The 23,757-nt window shown below is 39.7% G+C and overlaps 1 protein-coding gene across 1 annotated transcript in view; it reads left to right on the forward strand.

Annotated features, from left to right (window-relative positions):
- Positions 1-23,757, forward strand: part of NUP210 (nucleoporin 210) — a 183,763-nt gene that overhangs the window by 50,621 nt on the left and 109,385 nt on the right. Inside the window, exons 4-6 of the mRNA XM_069083772.1 lie at positions 11,184-11,280; positions 16,366-16,516; positions 21,424-21,556. Of these exons, the coding sequence (XP_068939873.1) occupies positions 11,184-11,280; positions 16,366-16,516; positions 21,424-21,556 (381 nt within the window). The remainder of the gene's footprint in view (positions 1-11,183; positions 11,281-16,365; positions 16,517-21,423; positions 21,557-23,757) is intronic.

The raw sequence follows: 23,757 nt of genomic DNA on the forward strand, positions 1-23,757 counted from the left end.
CCCTTTTCTCTTTGCTTCCTTTCTCTTCTCTCTTCCCTTCTCTCTCTTTCCTCTCTCTCTCTGTCTCTTGTCTCTTTGTCTCTGCCCTTCTCTCTTTGCTTCCTTTCTCTTCTCTCTTCCCTTCTCTCTCTCTTTCCTCTCTCCCTGCTTTCTCCTCTTTCTGTCCTGTTTCTGTCATTCAGCTTAAAACATGAACCAGAAAGAGAACTTAATTAGTTTTCCAGCCTGGAAAGGTCCTCTGGGTCCTGCATTAGACATCTGAAATAATAATTGTAAATATGCCTCCCTAGAATTTTGCATTACATTACCCCTCCCTCTGATAAATTGGTCAGATTTAAGGAAAGACATTTCATCATAGAGTCTCTCAAAGTTAAGAGCTTGGTAATAAAGATTAGAGAAGGGAAAGTGAGTCAAAATTTTCTTCCTGTAACCATGCTGACCACTTACTTGGTCATGATGTTCTCTGATGTCTCCATTTACCAAATGCTATCTTAACTGCCAAATCTAATGGCTCCCCCCACCTCAGTCTTTGAACCCTTCTCGATTTCTCTGCAGTGTTGACATTATTAACCAGAATTTTCGTCTGGATATTTTCTGCTGTCTGGGTTTTCATGAAACTGCTCTCTCCTCATTTTCCTCTTACCTGTCTATCTGTTCCTTCTCAGTTTCTTTTGCTGGCTTATCGTATCATACTCCCTATCGGCGGATATTTTCCAAGGATATGTCCTGGACCCTCTTCTCCTTCCCTCTCTATACTCTCTCAGTGACCTCCTTAACTCCTTAGAATATTATTATCATCTTTTTTTTGGGGGGGGGAATCAAGTAAAGTTTTTTATTTGGTTGGGTTTTTTATTTTTTTTTCATTTTTCAAATGCTTTATTAACTTCTGATTTACATCATTCATTTCTGCCAGATTTTGAGTTGCAAATTTTCTCCCCGTTTTTCCCCTACCCACCGCCCCAATATAGCAATCCCACAGCATATCCCCTCCTCCAATCTGCTCTCTCCCATATCTTCTCCCATACCCCCTTTGACTTTTCCAGTAGGGCCTGGTGGATCTCTATGCCCAGTGCCTGTATATCTTATTTCCCAATTACATGTAAAATCGTATTAATAAGAGTATATATGTGTATATATGTATATATATGTATGTGTGTATATATATATAATTTTAAACATTTGATTTTAAAACTTTGAATTCCACATTCATTCCCTTCCTCCCTTGTCACCCACCCTTACTGGGAAGATAAGCATTTCAGTAGAGGTTGTACATGTGTGGCTAATGCAAAACATTAACATAGTAGATATATTGTAAAAGACTGACTATATTTCCCTCCCTCTTATCCCACCTCCCACTTATTCTATTCTCTACTTTGATACCGTCCCTTTTCAAAAGTGAGTGCTTCCAACTTCCCTCCCAGCCTGCCCTCCCTTCCATCATTCCCCCTCAGCCCCTTCTCCCCTACTCTCTTGTAGTGTGAGATACCCCATTTAGTGTGTATGTCATTCCCTCCCAGAGCCAAATTCAATGAGAATAAGGTTGACCCATTCCCTTTTGCCTTCCTATTCTTCCCCTCCATTGTAACCATTTTCCCTTGCCTCTTTTTTATGAGATAGTTTACCCCATTCTGTCTTTCTCCATCTCCTCTCATTATATTCCTCTCTCACCTCTTAATTTTACCTTTTAAGTATCATCCCTTCCTATTAAATTGGTCCTGTGCCCTCTGTGTATACCTGTAATCATATACACACATTCACATATGTATTCATATACCTGTATACCCTCCGATATAGAAATATATATATTTCTATTCCCTTCAACTGTTTTCATACTGAGAAAAGTTTCATCAGTTACAATTATCATTTTTCCATTTAGGAATGTTATTATCATCTTTATACAGGTGACACATCTATCTAGGCATTTAGCTCCAGTCTTTCCTCTGGGCTCAGTCCTTTATCACCAATTGTCTAATAAATAATATCTCAAACTGCATGTCCCAACCTGCCTTCCTTTCCATCATCCCCCCTCTCAATCCCCTTCCCCCCTACTTTCCTGTCGGGTGAGATACCCTATTTAGTGTGTATGTCATTCCCTCCCTAAGCCAAATTCAATGAGAGTAAGGTTGATCCGTTCCCTTTTGCCTTCCTGTTCTTCCCCTTCATTGTAACAGTTTTCCCTTACCTCTTCTATATGAGATAATTTACCCAATTCTGTCTCTCCCATCTCCTCTCATTATATTCCTCTCTTACCTCTCAATTTCACCTTTTAAGTATCATCCCTTCCTATTCAGTTGGTCCTATGGCCTCTGTGTATACCTGTACACATATATAGACACACTCACATATGTATTCATATGCCCATATACCCTCCTATATAGACATATATATGTATGTATACACACACATACACACACATATATATATTCTCTTCAACTATTCTCATACTGAGAAAAGTTTCATAAGTTACAATTATCGTTTTTCCACATAGGAATGTAAATAGTTCAACTTTGATAAGTTCCTTATGATTTCTTTTCCCTGTTTGCCTTCTCATGCTTCTCTTGCTTCTTGTATCTGAATGTCAGATTTTCTATTTAACTCTGATTTTTTTTCATCAAGAATGCTTGAAAGTCCTCTATTCCACTGAATGACCATGTTTTCCTCTGAAACATGATATTCAGTTTTGCAGGGTAGGTGATTCTTGGTTTTAATTCCAGCACCTTTGACCTCTGGAATATCATATTCCAAGCACTTTGATTCCTCAATGTAGAAGCTGCCAGATCCTGTGTTATCCTGATTGTGTTTCCACAATATTAAAATTGTTTCTTCTTGGCTGCTTATGATATTTTCTCCTTGATCTTGGAACTCTGGAACCTGGCTATAATATTCCTAGGAGTTTTCTTTTTGGGATCTTTTTTCAAGAGGTGATCAGTGGATTTTTTCAACCTCTATTTTGCCCTCTGGTTCTAAAACATCAGGGTAATTTTCCTTGAGAATTTCTTGAAGGATGATATCTAGGTTCTTTTTTTGATCATGGCTTTCAGGTAGTCCGGTAATTTTTAAGTTCTCTCTCCTGGATCTATTTTCCAGGTCAGTGGTTTTTCCCATGAGATATTTCACATTGCCTTTTATTTTTTCATTTGTTTGGATCTATTTAATAGTACCTTGATTTCTCATAAAGTCACTAGCTTCCATTTGCTCCAATCTAATTCTGAAGGAATGATTCTCTTCAGTGAGCTTTTGAGATTCTTTATCCATCTGGCAACTTTGTCTTTTTAAGGCATCCTTCTCCTCATTGGCTTTTTGAGCCTCTTTTGCCATCTGGGTTTGTCTATTTTTTAAGGTATTATTTTCTTCAGTCAGTTTTTTGACTCTCTTTTCATGATTTTATTGCATCATTCTCATTTCTCTTCCCAATTTTTCCTCCATTTCTCTTATTTGGTTTTCAAAATCCTTCTTAAGCTACTCTATGGCCTGTAACCAGTTCATATTTTTCTTGGAAGCTTTTGGTTCAGGAGTTCTGACTTCATTGTCTTCCTGCTATTCTATGCTCTAATCCTTTTTATTTCCAAAAAAGGAATCCAAGGTTGGATTTCCGTGCTTGCTTTGCTTCCTTTGCTTGCTCATGTTGCCACTCAATTACTTGACTTTTGAGCTTTATGCCACAGTAGAACTCTGTTTCCAGACAGGAGAGATTTACCCCAAATAGCTGGGGTTTTCATAGCTGCTGGAGCTATTAATTGGCTGCCCTCTCTGAAGCCTCCACCCGTTCTGGCACCTGGTCACCCACTCTAGGACCTCCACCCCAGACAGTGATCCAGATCCAAGCAGGTTAAAGAAGAGCAATTACTCCTCAGATTGTTTGTTTGGTCTCCCTACAATCTGCAGGCCAGAAGCTCTGAAGCAGTCTCACTACTGTGGCCACTGTGCCACAGCCACTTCTCCCTCTGAGGGCAGAGGCCAGACTGCACTCCCAGATTCCCTGTTCCCAAAGTCTACACTGACCTCTTACTTTGTGTTTGGCGTTTATGGGTTGGTAATTCTGGAAACCTGCACAGCTGATCTACTCTATCTATGTCCCTCTAGCTGCAGCTGGTCGGACCACCCTGAGGCTAAAACCGCAGGCTCAGGCGGGGCTGTGCTGTGCTCCCAGAGCGCTGTGATTGACCCTTCCTGTAGGCCTGCTCGCTGTCTTCAGCAGGAGATTTGTTTCTCTCTGTCACTTTGTGGGTTCTGTAGCCCTAAAGTTTGTTTAGCCATTTTTATAAGTATTTGAGGTGGTTATGGGGGGAACACAGGGAATTTTCCTGCTTCTACCCCAAGAACATCTTAAATTCAAAAAGCACAAAAAAGAACTTTTCCCCAAAATTCACACCATGCCAAACATCTCTGTTTTTGTCAAAGTCATTGCTGCTTTTCCATTCTGTCACATTTGAAACCTCAGTATTATCTTCAACTCCTCACCCTCCATATCCAATCAGTTGCCAGATCTTGTTTTACTTCCATACCATTTTTTTTTTTTTAAGCAATCAGGGTTAAGTAACTTGCTCAAGGTTACACGGCCAGTTATTATTTCTGGGTGTGGTGCTAAGTATCTGAGCCCAGATTTGATCCAGGTCATCCCGATACTGGAGCCGGTGCTCTTACTTGCTGAGCTACCTGGCCGCCCCTAAGCAATTGGGGTTAAGTAACTTGCTCAAGGTTACACGGCCAGGTGTTTCTGGGTGGGTGCTAAGTGTCTGAGCCTGGATTCGATCCCCAGGTCATCCTGATACTTGAGCCGGTGTTGTTACTCGCTGTGCTACCTGGCTGCCCCCATACCATCTCTTAAGTCCAACCCCTTCCCTCTATTCATGTAGTCAGGACTATGCAGTTCAGGCTCTCATCGCCTCTCACCAAGACTGTTGAAACAACCTTCTAATTAGTCTTCCTGCCACAAGCTCCTCTAAACCCAGCAAATGATTCCTTCCTCCACATAGCTGCTAAATTAATTTTCCTTAAGCCCAGATTTGACCATGTCACTCCCCTACCCAGTGGCTCCCTCTTGCCTGTGGAATAAAATATAACCTACTCTGTTTGACTTTTACATCCTTTCATGACTTGCCCTAACCTCTCTTTCCAGCCTTGTTATACACTATGTCTCCACACTCAGACTGTTTCTCTCTGTTCCTCACATAGCATCACATCTTCTAGTCCTGTGCCTTTGTACTGACTGTCTCTACTCAGAATGAGCTCTCTCTTCCTTTCTTTCTCGCAGAATCCCTCTCTTCCTTCAAAGTATTAACCAAGTGCCACAAAGCCTCCACTGATTGTCTGGCTGCCATTGTCCTCTCTCCCTATCTGCACTGTATACTTTGTATATTTATAACATATACATGCATGGTGTGGGGAACATAGGAGGTACCTAGTAAATGATTATTGATTATCTGAACTGTTGAGTTACATGTGTCTTAGAAGAGGCTAGACAAAGGAGAGATGAAAGAACAGTATGAACAAGTCATAGTGGGAGGAGTGAATGTCACCTTGGCTTGGGTGGAACATAGGATGCACATTGAGGAGAAAGAGGAAAGAGGAGGAGGTGGTGAAATAAAGTTTTAGGGATATTTGGGGGCCTTTAATGCAAAGACAGGAGGCTAGAATTTTATTCTTTAGGCAGTAAGTTCTAGAAAAGAATAGTCACATGATCAGAACTCTGCTTGAGGAAGATGAATCTGGCAGAATGAATGGGTTAGATTTGAAATGAGGAGAGACTAGTGGTAGGGAGAATTGAGAAATGGTTGTATCTAAAGAAAAATGATTGTATCTAATGAATTTTCAGCAGATATATACAACATGAATATATGGTAAAGTAGAAAGAGTGCTACATTGGGAGTCACAGGTCCTGACTTCAAATGCTAGGTATGTCACCTGTCTGACCTTGGGCAAGGTACTTAACTTCTCTGATCATCAGTTTCTCCATCTGTAAAATTTGAGAGTTGAATGAGAAGTCCCTCTAAGGTCTCTTCCAATTCTCAGCTTACGATTCCATGAATGCTTTGGGGGAAATCCCAAACATTTCTTCTCTCTAGCCTTGAGTTCCCTTAGTGCCAGTGATAATTTATCCTTCTGGGATAATGCAACTTCTCCCAATACTACTGGATATCTCTTAAGCACCAAGACCTTGCCCTTGAATTCACTTCTAGTTCTTAGTTTCTCAGACAAAACCAAAATAAAAACAGAAAAACCCCATAGATCTCTTAAGACCTAATAGCAATGAAGAAAACTTCGTGTTTATCCCAATAACTTCAACATTGATTCTACAAACCCCTTTGAGATAGACTGCCTCTTCTTTCATTGCCAAGGTTGATTTCCTTTGGAGAAAAAGACTGGATTTGCTGGATGTATCTGTAGCTACAATACTTTTTTTTATACTCCTACTGATCAACAATTTCCCTGCTTCCTCCAGACACAGTCATATCTCCCCATTCTTTAAAAAAATCCTTGACTTTGGGGTGGCTAGGTGATGCAGTGAATAGAGCACCTTCCCTGGAGTCAGGAGGACCTGAGTTCAAATCCGGCCTCAGACACTTAACACACACACACATAAAAAAACTAGCCGTGTGACCTTTGGTGTGGCTAGGTGGTACAGTGAGTAAGAGCGCCAGCCCCGGATTCAGGAGACCTGGGATCGGTTCTGGCCTCAGATACTTAACACCCACACAAAATAACTGTCTGTGTAACCTTGAGCAAGTTACTTAACCCCAATTGCTTTAAAAAAAAGTCCTTGACTTTATCTGCTACCTATGCTAACTCCTACCTGATATCTCTCCTCTCTTTCTCAGCTAACTTTGAGAAAGCCGTCTACCTGAGGTGACTCTACTTACTCTCTTCACTTTCTTTTAAGCCATCTGTATTCTGGCTTCAAAACTCATAACTGAACTGAAACTTCTTTTTTTCAAGTTATCAGTGATCCCTTCATTTCCAAATCTAATGGCCGTTTCTTAGTACTCATTCTTCTTGACCTCTCTGTAAACTTTGATGCTACTAATCACTTCCTTCTCCTGGATTATCTCTCCCCTTTAGGTTTTTGTGGCACTACTGTTTCCTAGTTCTCCTACTACCTCTCTTACCACTCCCTTCAGTTGCTTTTTCTGGATCTTCATCCAAGCCATGCCCACTAACTATGAGTGTTTCCAAAGACTCTGTCTTGGGCTTGTTTCTCTTCTATACTGTCTCTCCTGATGATCTTCTTCACTCCCATAGGTCAAGTTATCATATCTCTACATAATTCCAGGTCTATATATGCAGCTGTAGTTTCTCTCCTGAGCTCCCCTGTCATATCACCAACAACCTTTTGAACATCTTGAACCACTTGTCCCTTTTGCATGTCTAACTCAACATAGCTAAGACAGAACTCATCCTCTTTTCTCTCATGCCCTCCCCTCTTCTAAATTTCCCCATCGTTCTCTCTTAAACCATCTGGGAACACCCTGCTCTGGTTCTATATTCTATTGAGAACCCACAGGGTCCTCTGTCTCATCAGGTGCTGATTCATCTTCCTTTGTCTTTTCTATCTATGTTCATTTAGATGATCTGGGGACCATACTTACTTTTGTGATTAATCTCTTCCCTTCTTGTTCATCTGTTTGTGTTCAAGGTCTTTAACTGAGTTTCCTTCCTCCAAAGAGCTTTGGTAATTTGTCTTTATATTTCCTTATTGCTTGCTTTCTGACTCCTTTCTTTTTAAAAGAAATTTCCTCAGGAGCTAAGTGAACCTCAGTTCTGCCTCTGCTCCAGGTGGCTTCTGAGGGTGCAGCACTGGCCGCATCTGGAGGCCAGTTCCCTTTTCTTCAGGCCCAGAGAAGCCTCCCACACACTCGTTCCCTGTTCCACTTCCCTCTGTTCCTCACTTCTTTGGCTGAGCACTGTTGCAACACAACACACTGCCTTGCTGTGGTGCCAGCCAGACTCAGCTTTTGGTTTTCTATGACATGAGGGAGAGCTTGGCGGAACTGAGTTGTCTTGCAAGCCTGTGGGTCACTTTGTCCGTCCTTGCCAGAGCGTGGTAGCCTATGGGGAAGGAGCTGCTGAGTTAGGGATTATTAGTCTTCTTTGCTGGTTAGTTCACTGAGTGGCCTCTCATCAGTCGTCTCAGTGACAGCTGAAATAGCTTTAGCTTTTGCATGTAAGTCTTGTTTTGGAGAGGATTAGAGAAAGTGTCTAGTCCTCCTTCCTGATCACATGATCCAGAAGTAACCCCACATTACTATCAAGGGCACCACCATACTCCCAATATCCAGGCTCACAACCTCATGCTCATCCTCAGTTTACCCGACACATCCAACCTACTGTCAAACCTTGGTTTTTCAACTGTTATAGAGAACATCTCTCATATATATGTCTTTTTCTCCATTCACACAAGCCACCACCCTAGCAAGGATCCTCATCACCTTTCATTGACATTATTGTAGTAGCCTTCTAATTGATCTTTTTGTCTCAGATCTCTCTTTGCAGCCTCTACTCAGTTGCCAATGTGATTTTCCCAAAGCTAAGTCTGACATGTCCCCTCTCCCAACTTTCAGTTCAGTTCACTGCAGTGGCTCTCTGTTAGCTCCAAGGTCAGATATTTGTTGCTCAATCATTTTTCAGTCACGTCTGACTCTCTTACCCCATTTCAGTTTTCTTGGCAAAGATACTAGAGTGGTTTGCCATTTTTTTCTCTAGCTCATTTTACAGATAAGGAAATTGAGGGAAACAGGATGAAGTGACTTGGCCAGGTCACATAGTTATAATAAGTCAGATTGAAGTCAGATTTGAAATCAGGAATCTTTCTGATTCTAGGCTTGGCACTTTATTCAAAGCACCACCTAGCTGCCCCCAAGGTCAAAGATAAAGTTCTCTATTTGACATTTAAAGCCCTTCATAACTTTCTTGCCTTTCCAGTCTTTCCAGTCTTTGTCCCCACCATATTCCCTGTGTTCCAGCTACACTGGCCTACTGGCTATTATTTACACATGACACAATCTCCCATCTCCATGCTTTTGTACTCATTTTCACCCATGCCTAGAGTGTTCTCCCTTATTTCAGCCTTTTAATTTCTTTGAATTCCCTTACAACTTGACCAGAATCCTTCATTTGCAGGAGACCTTTTCCTCCCTCCTCTCCCCATCAACTTTCCTCAGAGATTATCTTTCATCCACTCTGTATAGAATTTTGCATGCATATAGTTATTTGCATGTTATTTCCCTGTTAGAATATAAGCTCTTTGGGGTTAGGAATAATGTTTTTGCCTCTTCCTTTACACCTAGTGTTTACCATAGTGAGCATTAACCAAATGTTTGTTTACTACTTTACCAGCTGTGGAAATAATGAACTCGGCCCATGGAATACTCTAAGAATTTTATTTCATTCTTTTTTTTTTGGAGGGGGTGAAGACAGGGCAATTGGGATTAAGTGACTTGACCAACGTCACACATGTCATATGTCTGAGGCCAGACTTCAACTGAGGTCCTCCTGACTCCAGGGCAGGTGCTTTATTCACTGCACCACCTAGCTGCCCCCTCTCTAAGAAATCAGGGAAATTTAACAAGGATGTCAGAAAAGGCATGACCCTTAAGCATATATATCCTCTGAAATACAGTAGTTATTGGTTTTTATTTGTTAGTTTGTTTTATTAAATTTTGTGAGGTTTTTTTAAACTGACAATAATCAATTTTCTTTCCCTCTAGCTTTGGAGGGGAAAAAGAAAAACTAAACAAATTGCAGTAAATATTCGTAATCAAGCAAAACAAATTCCTATACTGGCCATATCCAAAACATATCTATTTTTTTCTACACCTTGAATTCATTGCCAGTCTGTCAGAAGGTAGCAATGCAGTGGTTATTTGGATTATCAATATCTCTATGGACACGGGAAAATGACATATTTTTCCCAAGCAGACCAGAGCAGCATGGGGAATTAACACTCAACACGCTAAGCCACTTAAACAAGGGGGTCTTCTTATAAATTTAGATTAGTAAGTATTATTAGTGAAGTTATTTTTATTGTGGCACAATTGAGGTCCAGCTCAAACCTTGCCTCTCCCATGAATTTTTTACTGACTTCTTTAGATGTCCCTCTTTGAAGTCTACAGCTCTATAGCATATGCTGCCCGATTGCCTCAGATGATCGGGTATGTTCTCAGGGATCAGAGCTGAGGCAAGGAGTGTACTTCCACATTCAGTGTTTGACAGGTCATCTCAAGCTGTGATGCTCAATAATGGGCAAAGGAAGCATGCAGGAACATTGGCGATTTCTGCCACACAATCACTTCCAAATCCCAGTGTCCCTTGACTCTGGGTTACACAGCAGCAGTGGTGTCCTTTGAGTATTCATGATCAAGGAGATGCAGAGATGTGCAGTTCAGGTCCAGATGCCCTGTTTTAAAGAGACCCAGGAATGATTTCTCAGGCTTAAGCCTTTTATACAAGACAACATAAATCAGAACAAAGGTATCAATCAATTCCCAGCATTGATGAGTGAGCCAGGAGGAATGAAGGGATCAAGGCTGTACAAATCAGTACAAAGGAACCAAGTACAGTAACACCTGGATGATTTAAACACAGGAAGAAAGGGCAAGGCAAGCAATAATTCAAAACCTCCCAAGAGTGATACTCTGGCACAAACAGATTGCAGAAATCCCCCAAGGGCTGTGCTAGGTGAGTCCTCTGGCTCCCTGGGCACACAATTTAGCACTTAATTATAACCTCTCTGTAACTGTTTCATATGTATCAGTCTTAGATTTTCATCTCAGTTGGAGGCCATTGCCATTTTTTATATATATTTTTTATCCTTTCTAGCACTAAGCAGATGGGGGCCACTAGGTAGTAACAATGGTTAGAGCACTGGGCTTGGAAACAGAAATAGTCATGTTCTTGAATTCAGATCCGGCCTCAGGCACTTACTAGCTCTGTGACTCTGGGTAAGTCACTTAACTCTGTTTGCCTCAGTTTCCTCATCTGTAAAATGACCAGAGAAGGAAACTGCAAACCACTCCATTATCTTTGCCAAGAAAACCCCAAATGGGGTATCACAAGGAGTTGGCATGACTAAACAACACCCACTAAGCACAGGGCATAGCCTGACATAAGTACTCATATATTTCACTAATAATAAAGGCTAATGTGGTCCCTGTTCATTTTTACCCATCCATCTTCTTTTTTCTCAGGCAACACATTCAGCACTTTGGCTGGGCTGGTTTTTGATTGGACAATAGTAAAGGATACAGAAGCTGATGGTTTCTCAGACTCCCATAATGCTCTCAGGTAAGCAATCTTTGCATTTTCTTTCTTTTTTTTTTTTAAGAGAGAAGGTAATTTTTTAATCAAAATTAAACATTAGACTAATTTGCCATATTGATCCCCAGGAATAAAAGCATCATGGAAAGGATTTCTTGTACTCTTTTCACTTTTCTCAGGGTATTTTGACACAATTTTCTTTGTTGAGAATCTACTGAGATGGATTGTTTCTTCGGAACCTTGTCTTTTCTTAATTGGCTTTTGCATAACAGCTTTTTAAAAATCCACCTTACTGGTGCCTTCTCTCTGAAGATGTGCTTCCATTTATTTTCTTTGTATCTTGTTTATGTAGTTGTTTGCATGTTGTCTCTCCCCATTAGACAGTAAGCTCTTTGAGGGGAGGGACAATCGTTTCCTTTTGTCTATGCTTCATACTTAGCATGGTGCCTGACTTATAGCAATCAAAGCTGGTGGACATTTTTATGGTGCTTTGTGGTTGCAAGCACTCGCTGTTGATCCTGACGACCTTGTGAACTAAGTCCTGTTATTCCCATCCCCATTTTCCATGGAAGCTGAGGTCTAGAGAATGGAAGTGACTTGCTCAAGGTTACAAAGCTAGCAAGCATCTGAGGTGAGATTTAAACCCAGATCTTTTTTATTTAGTCCTGTGCTTTTTAGAGCACCAGACCTAGAATCAGAAGGACCTGAGTTCAGATATAACCTCAGATGCTTCCTAGCTGTGTGACCCTGGGCAAGTCACTTAACCCAGTTTGCCTCAGTTTCCTCACCTGTAAAATGAGGTGGAGAAGGAAATGGCAGACTTCCAGTATCTTTGTCAAGAAAGCCCCGAATGGGGTTCCAAAGAGTTGGACATGACTTAAATGACTAAACAACAAGGAGAACATTTATTCTCTTATGAAGGATTGGAGAGAAGGATTCAGCTAGAGTTTTAGCCAGAAACTCTGGTTTTATATTATTATAAAGACAATTTACATCATCATCATCATCAGTGCTAACATTTATATAACACTTTAAAACTTACAATTTTTTTACATGGATTCTCATTTTATCCTTAGAGCAACTCCAAGGACTTAGTGAAACTATTATTACCCCCATTATGTAGGTAAAGAAATGGAGGTTTAGAAAGGTCATTGGATCATATGGCTAGAGATTAAGAGCTAGCATGCACCCCAGAGATCCTCAGTCAATGAGTAGAAGATGGGACATTCAAACTAAAATCTGCTACTTCAGGACCACTGCATTTTTCTTCTGAGTCCTGTGTCCTCTCTCAAAAGAATTTTGCTGGTTTTACATCATGACATCATATTATTTAAATTCTAAGGGTGCCTTAAAAGTACAGGCTTAGTCCTTAACATAGTCCAGAAATTTATTCATTTATTTTTAGTTTTAAATTGGTGTTAACATAGGGGCGGCCAGGTAGCACAGCGAGTAACAGCACCGGCTCCAGTGTTGAGAAGACCTGGAGATCGAATCCCGGGCTCAGACACTTAGCACCCACCCAGAAACACCTGGCTGTGTAACCTTGAGCAAGTTACTTAACCCCAATTGCTTAGGGGCAGCCAGGTGGCTCAGCGAGTAAGAGCACCGGCTCCAGTGTCGGGATGACCTGGATCAAATCCGGGCTCAGATACTCAGCACCACACCCACAAATAACTGGCTGTGTAACCTTGAGCAAGTTACTTAACCCCGATTGCTTAAAAAAAAAAAAATTAGTGTTAACAAAAGCTGGATAAACTGTCTTTGAAGAAAACCTCATATAAAGCTCTCACTTTTCCACATCCAATTGGTACAAATATTATAGATGCTGATGCTCAATCTAGGGCCATCTGCAAATTCTCTTTCCCTTTCAACATCAGAGACTTCTGTGGTCAAAGGTATTGACCTGTGTTGAACTCCGTGTCCTGCCGTCTGGCACCTAGTGACATTGGGGTCTACTGGAAGAGTACTAGCCCTAGCAAGAGAAACTTGAGACTAAATTCTACTTCTTGACACTCACTGTTCGGTCTTGGGCAAGTCCCTTAAACCCTCTGAGCCCCAATTTCTTCATCTTTAAAATGGAGATGATAACTTAACCTGTTCTTAACCTCACAGGCTTTTCATGAGACTCAAATGAGATAATGCGTATATAATGCTTTGCAAATGTCAAAGTGCTTGGTAAATGCCAGTTATCAGTGTTATTATTCCCATATCCTGTGAATAAATGCTGCCGTGCAGATGCCCAGAGCACCGTCATCCACTCTCTCTCTGTCCCCTTGATGCACACTCAGAAGTTCAAGTGTGTTTTATATAGATTCATATTTGTTGTTGTTGATTTGTGTCAGTTATGTCTAGCTCTTCATTTGGAGTTTTCTTGCCAAAAATACTGGAGTAATTTGCCATTTCTTTCTCTAGTTCATTTTACAGATGAGGAAACTGAAGCAAACAGGTTTAAGTAAGTTGTCTAAGGTCATACAGCTAGTATGTGTAAGGGTCACATTTGAACACATGGCCAGCTGACTCCAGGCTCAGTGCTACCTAGCTGTCCATAGATTTGTCTAGGATCATAGTTTTAGAGCTGGAAGTGATCATGGAGATCCAATCCCTTCATCTCTACGGATGAGATAACCAAGGTACAGAGTTTGCCCAGGATCACACAAATAATAAATGACATTGCCAGATTTGAACTGTGTGCTGTCTTTTCTGCACCATATTCTCCTTTGTGTAAACATCATGAAGAAGCATGAAGCCATTGTCCCTACTCTTAGCTGCTGGGACCTTTCCTTCCCAGAGAACCTCATTTTCATTGTGTATGTAATTGAATAGTTAAATGTTGTCTCCCCCTTTAGAATGTAAGCTTACTTTTTTCTTTGCCTTCCAAGCCTTAATTAAAGTATAAAATTAAGTAAAAATAAATTATATTTTAGGTGGCACAGTGAATAGAGCACTGACCCTGGAGTCAGGAGGAGCTGAGTTCAAATTTGTCCTTAGACACTTGACACACTTACTAGCTGTGTGACCTTGGTCAAGTCACTTAACCCCAATTGCCCTGTCTTCCCCCCTCCAAAAAAAAACATTTAAAAAAAAGTGTTTTATTTTTTAAAAGATTTATTTTATTCTGAGCTTAAGAAATAAAACAAACATTTCCAAAACATAGTAAAACAGAAAATGAGATGATTGTATGTGAAACTCCAAGACTATTATGTATAATTTGCTCTTCCTGAAAAAACAAAACAAAACTTATTTTTAAAAATGTAGATTAAGTGATTGATGTCGACCTGGAAGGAGGTGCCAGGGACAAGATTGTGACCTTGGCCCTATTAGAGGATCATGGGATTGGAGATTTAGAGTTGGAAAAGCACCTAGAGGTCATAGAGGTTCAACCCCCTCAATTTATGGGTGAGAAAACTGAGGCCCAGAGAAGTTATGGCCTCCTTACAGTCACATACCTTATAAATAGTTGTCCGAGGTAGCATTTGGGGTCTGCCTGATGCCAAGCACAAAAGTCTCTCTGCTGTGCCTTCAGCTACCTGGTTAACATTTATAAATGAATGAATGAATGAATGAAAAAAGATTTATTAAAAGCTTATTGTGTTATAATTCTTTCCAGTCTTATGTATCCAGAACTATCCCAAGTGTTAGAAATACAAATACATTTATGTATTTGAAGACTTTGATGGAAGACTTAGATTACATGATCATCAAATTAGTGGATGTCCTAAAACCAGTAGGGAAAGAACTCTTGAGTTCTGACTCAGAGAAGCTAGGTTTGGATCCCAGCTCTGTTATTTTCTACCTGTGTAATTTTGGGTGGATTATTTTACCTTTTGGTTCCTTGTTTTTTCATCTGAGGGAGTTGGACTAAGTGAGTTCTAAGGTCCTTTCTGGCTTTAAATTTTACAGTCTGTCATATGCTTTAACCTACCAGATGATAAAATCAGGATCCCAAAGTCTGTCACTCATATTTTTAAGAATTAGCAGTTGTACAGAAAGGTATGGGTAGAATAGCTCCTTCCACTCCAATAGTCAAGGATAAAATGCAAAAATAACTGGAGGACCTCATGGCAGTGCCTCATTCTCATTATTTAGAGTTGATTATAGTCAGTGATTAATATGTTATGTTTTTGAGATTAAAAAAATAAGTATAGAATGAGAAAAATAAAAATATAGTTGATTAAAGGATATTAACTATTTGTGAGTTTTTGTTGTCTGTTCAGAGGAAGTAAAATGGATGATTCATGGGATTATTAGTGTTCCGCTGATAATCCTGGTGTTAGATGGCTGATTTCCCAAGCATTTATTTGGATGATCAAATTTAATTTACAACCATTGAAGTCTGTTGGTCGGGGACAAAAATGGAAATTTTGACTTAGGTAACATTGTTGACGGTACTTGAGTAAGCCTTATTTCATTAAAAGAAACATCTTGTCTTTGTTTACCCTTTACAAGCCTAGTACATAGCCCTCACAACTGACTGGCCCTCAAGGAATGGCAGCTATAGCCATGGCTTTTGATTTGCCCAGACTCTCTCAGTATCCATGATGCTCTGCACCTGTCACATGTGTCTCTCGAGGATGCTCTCTCCAAATTATGCTTCTTTCCTGTGTTCGAAGGGAAATTTGCCTTTCAACTCTTTCTCTTTACCTGGACCTTTCTGGTGGGGCAGCACTCTTCCCATATCCCTCAGGTGTTATTTCCCACCTAGGTGGGCTTCCCAACTTCAAATGCACCTAAGTCCTGGAGCTAGACGATGACCAACTTCAAGATATAACAAACATGAAAAGAATATTTTGAAAGAGATTTTTTTTCTGATTGAAGAAAATAAAACATAATTTTTTACAAAGCCGTCTGGTGTTTCAGTAAAACCAAGTAAGAAAACTAATGATATCAAAAGACTAAGTGACCTTGGTGAGAATAAAAATGTGTTCATGTATGGGTGAAATCACCAGTTTAATTGTGACTCTTGCTATAGATTATGCACTGAATGTACAAATTTAGATACACTGTGGAATTTAAATGTCTCCATCTAATCTAAAGAATGCTGACTGAACATTAAATTACATTGTCCTGTGTCCTACTCTCCTGAGTCTATAAGATATGTCATTTCTGTTCCAGGATCCTCAAGTTTTTAGAGTCTACGTATATACCTCCTTCCTACATATCAGAGATGGAGAAAGTGGCCAAGCAAGGAGACACAATTTTAGTGTCTGGAATGAAGACGGGGAGTTCCAAGTTGAAAGCACGGATTCAAGAAGTGGTGTATAAGGTAGTAATGAATGGTAAATTGCAAATTCCCTATAATCCCCAAGGTAAAGAGAAAAGAATCTTAGGTGAGTGTTTTATAGGTGCATGAGAATATATTTCAAAACAAAAATCCCTCAAATTGTAAATATAAAAACAGTATTTCCAGCTCAATATTTCATAACATAGGAATTTCAGAGGATGGTTTGGAGTTTTTTGGTGCTTTTTTCAAACATCAGTGTTATTTCCCAATAGCCACATATCCCACACCTGACACACAATGAAACCTCCTTTGTTAAAAAAAAAATACACACTTAAGCAAAGCAAGCTAACAGCTTGATTGTCTGATAGCATATGTCTCATTGTGCCCCTCTAGTCCACTTCCTTTCCACCAAAAGTTAGGCAAGGTGGTGCTATGCTTCTTCAACTGTCCTATAAAGTTAAGATAGGACATTGTATTCACTGGAGTTCATTTGAGTTTTAGCGGTTTGTTTTCTTCACATTGTTTCCTTTTTCATTTCATTGTTGTGATGGCTTTGTATTTTTTTTTTTTTGCTTTTCTTACTTTGCTCTTCATGAGTTCATACAAGTCTTCCCAAATTTCTCAGTTTCCTTGATATTATTTCTTATGGTACAATAATATAATGTTACATTTATGCCCTACAAATGGTTTAGCCACTCTATGGGCACCCAGTTTGTTTCCTGTTTTATAGTACCACTGAATATATTTCAAAACAAAAATAAATAAAAATATATAAAAAGTTTCAAGACACTTTTGTGCTATGTGAGAACTAGCAAATCACAAAACTTTGCCACAGAATATGCTGCTATGGATATTTTGGTATGTGTGGGACCCTCTCCTCTTTTTTTGACCTTCCTGTGTTCCATGTCTAATAGTGGGATCACTGGCTAAAAGGGTATGAATATTTTAGTCATTTTTCTAGTTTAGTTATAGAATCACTGGACCATGTCACAGCCCCACTTCCTATATATTAATATACCTGTCTTCCCATGGCACCTCCAACATAGACTATTTTAGTCTTTTATCATCTTTGCCAATTTTCTGTGTGTGAAATGAAACCACAGGTTTGATTTAATTGGCATTTCCCTTGTCATTTATAATTCAGAATATTTCTTTTTCTTATGGTTATTAACTACTTGCAATTCTTCTGAAAAAATATTTATTTGTTCATATCTTTTGACCAACTATCAATTAAGGGCCAACTCTTGGTTTTTTTCATCTATTATCTTTTATTTCATCTATTATCTTGGATATCTGACCTTTATTGAAGAGATTTAATGCATTTTTTTTCTCAAGACTTGAAGTTCTGAAGCTGTGACACAGAGGTTGATGGAGGAAAAAGAATTATGTGTCCGAGTTCTTCCCCCACCACAAAGTGCCACTCATTCATTCTTGCTTTGATGGGGAGCTGAGAGGAGCTGTGTCAGCAGCTTGTCAAGAGATTCAGTTTTTGCCTTAGAATTGTCTTTCTGACCATTGAGACATACTCAAGTGATTTAGGATCCCTAGCTATGTCACAGGATCTCCTTCCACACACTCCTACCCTCCAATACCTCACACCCAGCTTGTGAAGACCTTTCTTTCTCTTCCCATTTGGCTCTTAGCCTACAACTTTTCTTATAAAGAATCAGCTCGTTTCTGAGTTGACTTCAGAGGGCTGTTGAATGGAGGGCTGACCACCTGCCTGACCACCCCCTCCTGCCCCAAGTTGTTCTTGACCCCGCTCAGAAACACATTCCATCTCTCATTAGCTTCTCATCTCTAAAGGTGTTGTGATCAAAAGGCCAGCAGACAAGTATGCTGTAACTGCTATGCTGGCACCTTGCCCAGCTCCCATGTGAATTTAGGCTTTTTATTTCTTTGTAATCTAAAGTAACTGTATTTCCATTTTAACCACAGTAATGAAATTGCCCTTTCTGGTTAGTACAATCTACTTTCCAGGTTCTTGGGGCATATCTTTTTTAGCAAGAAGATTTTTGCATTTCATTTATGTTCCTTAATTTTGTAACTTAACCAACCAAGAAAGTGCTACCCATTTACATTTAACTTGTCTGATTCACTTTATGTAGCAGTTAAATGGATATCAGAAGCATTGAAAGTTTTGGTGGGAAATAAATGTGCTAACTTAGATTGGTATAGTTATAATAATAATGATTGCTCACATGGTGTACTCTACGTACTCCAAGTTTATGTAATTTTAACTTTTACTATCCCTAATTAACAGATAACGAAACAGAGGCACAGAGAAGTTTCGTGATTTGCTAGTTCTCACATAGCACATAAGCATCTTGAATCTTTGCCACTTTACTTTCAGTAAAACTTGGGAATTAATTTATGCACCCAACATTTGCACAGCCTCAGTGAATGTCCAGAAGGATTAGAGAAGGAAGAGCGTACACTAGTTTAAACACCAGGGACTGAAAGAGATAGACCAGGTCTAGGCTCTATAAGGGTTTCATTTTCTCTAGTCAAGGAGACAAGCATTTATTAAGTGCTTACTGTATGCCAGGCACTGGCAGATAGATATACAAAACACTAGAGATACGAAGAAAACAATCCTTGGCCTCACGGGGTTTATAGTCTAAAGAGGAAAACAACATGCAAGCAACTATTTACAAAGAAGGTCTTGGTCCTACCATTCTGGACCCAGTTTGGAATCATGCTAAGAAAGTGCCTAAAATGTCCATGGTATTTGACCCAGTGATTTGTTACTAGGTAGACTTCCAAGAACATCAAAGCCAGGTGTCATTTGTGTCGAGATAAGTAAACCAGAACTTTCTGAAATAGTAAAGACTAAAAACAAAGCAAATGCCCATTAATTGGGGAAGCTAAACAGCTATTAGGCTGTGAGTTCCCTGAGGTCAGGGACTGTCTTTTGCTTGTTTTTCTGTCCCTAGCACTTAGCACAGTGCCTGGCATATACTAGGTACTCAATCAATATTTAATGGTTGGCTTATTGATTGATTGAACTTGTGGTATGTGAATGTAATGGAATCTTACTTCACTATAAGAATTATTGTAATACTCTCTGAAGACTTCTCACTAGTCTTGACTTTTTTTTTTTTTGCTTTTTTTGGAGGGGGAGGGCAGGGCTATTGGGGTTAAGTGACTTGCTCAAGGTCACATGGCTAGTAAGTGTTAAGTGTCTGAGGCTGGATTTGAACTAGGGTCCTCTTGACTCCAGGGGCCAGTGCTCTATTCACTGTGCCACCTAGCTTCCCCCAGTCTTGACTTTTTTCACAGGATCATACATAGATTTTAAGCTACTTGTGACCTTAGAAGTCATTGAATACAGTCCCTTCCTTTTACAAATGAAGGAACTGAAACTGAGAAAGGATAAGTGGATTAACCCAGAGTTCGTGTCTGAGGCAGAATTTGAACACAGGATTCCCTGACTCCAGATAGGTTGGTGCTACAGTAGGTAGATTACCAGGCTTGGAATCAGGGAGACTCATCTTCCTGAGCTCAAATCTGGCCTCAGACACTTAGTAGCTGTGTGACCCTGGGCAAGTCTCTTCACCCAGTTTGCCTCAGTTTCCTCATCTGTCAAATGAGCTGGAAAAGACAATGGCAAACTACTCCAGTATCTTTGCCAAGAAAACCCCAAATGGGTTCAGAAAGGGTCATATGTGACTGAAATGATTGAACTCCCTGTCTTCAAACCCAACATTCTCCCCACTACACCATGCAGCCTCTCATTACCCAAGGTTCTATATCCTTTTGTTTAGTAGAGTGTCTGGTATATATTAAGCACTTAATACATGCTTACTTATTTGACTTAGTTTTTGCCTTCATCATTTCTGAGCATGCATAAAGTTCTGACACTGAGTTACAGTGTTAAAAGCATTCCTCTATTTAAAGATCACATATTAAAACAGTGTCCTTACACACTCTGAACTGAGCATGACTCGAAGATCTCCTGTCTTTGTAATGGGCCATTTCCTTGTGATAGAAGGAATTGGCCAAGAGAATATGTGTTGGTAAGGCTTTCATGCAAAAAGATATACTTACCATTTATTATTTGGGTGCTGGGAATTGCATGATAGAATGAATATTGTTTGGGAGATGTCAGGCCATTTGTAAGAAGTTGCAAGACATTCTCCCATTTATCCCTTGACTTGATTTCAGCTTGTTAGGGAAGGAACAGACAACTTCCAGGGGTCAAGTCAGTCTCTCAACTTAATTTCAACCATATAAAGGTGCAAATAGAAGGAAGAAGTGGTGTTCCCATTGAACCAAGATGATGTTACTCCACAGATGTCTGATTTATTCTACCTGTATGTGTGTTTATCCTTCATTTTTCCCCTAGGGCTTTTGCCTTCTCCTTATCTTGGGCATTGTTTGTCTATCTCTTTGTCCAGTCTCTCAAATTCTGTTTCTTTCCTTTCTCTCTCCTTATTTCCTTCTCTCTTTCTTCATTGACCTTCTATCTCTTTGCCTTAATCGTATAAAATAGGAAATTGAAGTCTATCTGTCTGTCTCTAGCTTTGTCTTTCTCTTGTTACTTGTAATGGATCTTTTGAATGAAGGGAAACCAAGACCCCTCATAGAATGACTTAGAAACATCATTAGTTAAGAGTTTCTACTCAAGAAATATGGTTAGATCCTATTTCTAATCCACTCAGAGGAAGTATCTAAAATGTTTTGTTATGTACAGTAGGGATTAGAAATCCATTTGTTATGTGAAAATTATTGTGGTAACATCTATTGCAGTAGACTTGGACACAGTTCCTTTGGGGGTTCTGCACAAGCTGTTTGAGATTTGGGGTTTTTACAAGAAGAATTACAATCATTGTGTATTGGCCTGCTTTTTATTTTCCTTTAACTTCTCCACCCCCGTAGTAACCTTTAAATATATCTTACACATATAAAATCTCTTTTTCTGACTCTTTTCCTTTCGTCATTTGAAGAATGTCCATCCTGCAGAAGTCAGGTTGCTAATTTTGGAGAACATCCTTTTGAACCCAGCTTATGACATTTATCTGCTGGTGGGGACCTCTATTCACTACAAGGTCCAGAAAATCAGGCAAGGAAAAATTACAGGTGAGTTTTGCTTAATTTTTTCTTTGTAAATTTTTCCAGTTCTCAAGGGCAAGGATACACGGTGAAAAGGTGCTCAGGATAGGAAAGCAGAAGTTACTGTTTTTCTTAGTGATCTTTTTAAAAATTAAAATTTTTAAAATTTCAGTGAACAAAAATAATTTTTCTCTCCTTCCCATTCCTACCTCTATGAGAAAATGGGGAAGATTTGGTTGGGAGGGAAACAAAATGAGTTCTCTTTTAGACAGGTTGAATTTGAGATACCTATGAGACATCTAATTTGAAATGTCCAGGAGTTAGTTGGTGATATGGGACTAGAACTCAGGAGAAAGATGAGGGCTGGATATATGAATATTGATATCACTTGCATAGAAGTGATGGTTGAACCCATGGGAACCTATGCATTAAGTGAAATAATGTAGAGGGAAAAGCGAGAGGGACCGGGGCAGAGTTTTAGGCAATACCCACAGTTAGTGAATGCGATCTGTGATGATATCTGGCAAAGGAGATTAAGAAGGAGCAGTCAGACAGGTAGTACAGGAATTAGGAGAGTACAGTATCACAGAAACTTAGAAGAGATTATATAGGAGAACCAGGAGAGAACATAATTACAAAAACCGAGAGAAGAAAGAGTATGTAGGATGAGATGGTGATCCAGCTGTGCCAAAGGTTGCAGAGAGGCCGCAGAGGATGAGGATTGAGACAAAGGAGTCAATATAGAAGAACAGATTGAAGATGGAAGATGAAAGGTAGGAGGAGGGAGTTGCAGAGAGGGGAGAGATGAGATGATAAAGGCGCCTGAGGAAGTCAGTGGCAGAGAGAGTATCAGTGAATTAGTGGTCAACGGTATCAGATCTTCCAGAGAGGTCAAGGAGGACAAAGACTAAGAAAATAAGCAATTGGATTTGGAAATTAATAGATTATTGGTTACCTTAAAGAGAGGTGTTTCAGTAGAGTGGGGGAATAGGCAGATGGGGACAGATCAGTGGTACACATAAAGAGTGAGTGTTGGCAAGAAGCACCGTCTCATCCTGTGAGCCAAAGGGCAAGGAGGAAGCGATAGGTGGAGGTCTAGAGAAGCTTTAACATATGGAGCAGAAGAGTTGACTGAATTAGAGGCTGAGGTCATCCTTTTGGAGTGAAGTGGATGGGACAGAGTTGGGACTTTGGGGACTTCAGAGAAGACTTGGAAGATCATGTTGGATGATGAGGAGTTAGCAAAAGATTAATAATAGGACTGTTTTGCAGTAATGGGGGGCAGGTGAGATTCAAGGATGCTACTTGGGGGAGAACCCTTCTATCTCTAGATTACTCATCTTCAAAAAGTGTCAAAGAATTTGGTGTTTCAACACAATAGGTAGGAGGAGTTAAAGTATTTGTGAAATCTTGTCTTTGGCACAGGCTTTACATTTATGAAAATGGGTTTGTTTGAAGGAAGTTGAGTAGAGCTAGAGCTGCATACTAGTTTTAAATTAGTCTGCTCTTTTTGAATAGAAGCAGAAGCTGTCCTTCTCTAGTAAAGTTGGTATTTGGTCCCTCTACATTGTGTGGTCCTGTTGGGATGGTCTGTGTGTGTTCATACACGTGCAGATGGTGAAAATTGCCTGTGAGTCTTTGTCCATTACCCTGCCTAGTTTGCTGCTCCCTGGGAATCTTTGTTATTAAAATGTTAAAGACCATAAAGTAATTAGAAGTCTGGAATGAAATTTTAAAGAAACCTATGGTTGTTAATTAAAGCTCAGACTTTGAATATGCAAGATTATTTATATAATAGTGGGTTTGTTTAGATTTCTTATCCTTGCTACTCCAGGTCATACTTAAGAAATTATATTCCATTTTAAAATTCTGTATTGAAGTTCTTTTTTATGCTGATGGGATGTTGTTAAATTTATTGAGCTGGAGCCTTTCAGTGCCCAGGTTTCTCCCCAGTATGTTTTAATTTTGTGCTCTAGGTAAGGAGCTAAAGAGACAATGGTAAGAGAACTGAATGAGAGTTTCATTGGTTCGGTATAATTCTGTTCTCACAAGTAGAGAAAAGCTCAAAGCAAGTACCTTATAGATAGTGCATCATTAAAGTTGTCTATGATCTTTGTTTATGGAGGAAAATAGTCTTTACTTGGTGACTGACTGTCTTAGTGGCCATATTTTTACAAAGTTGTACATAGATTATATAACTATGGATTGAACCATATGGCTTCCCATTG

The sequence above is a fragment of the Petaurus breviceps genome, unplaced genomic scaffold (genome assembly GCF_028583685.1).
Source record: "Petaurus breviceps papuanus isolate PSGF00001 unplaced genomic scaffold, PetGlider_PUasm1.0 174, whole genome shotgun sequence".
Lineage (NCBI taxonomy): Eukaryota > Metazoa > Chordata > Mammalia > Diprotodontia > Petauridae > Petaurus > Petaurus breviceps.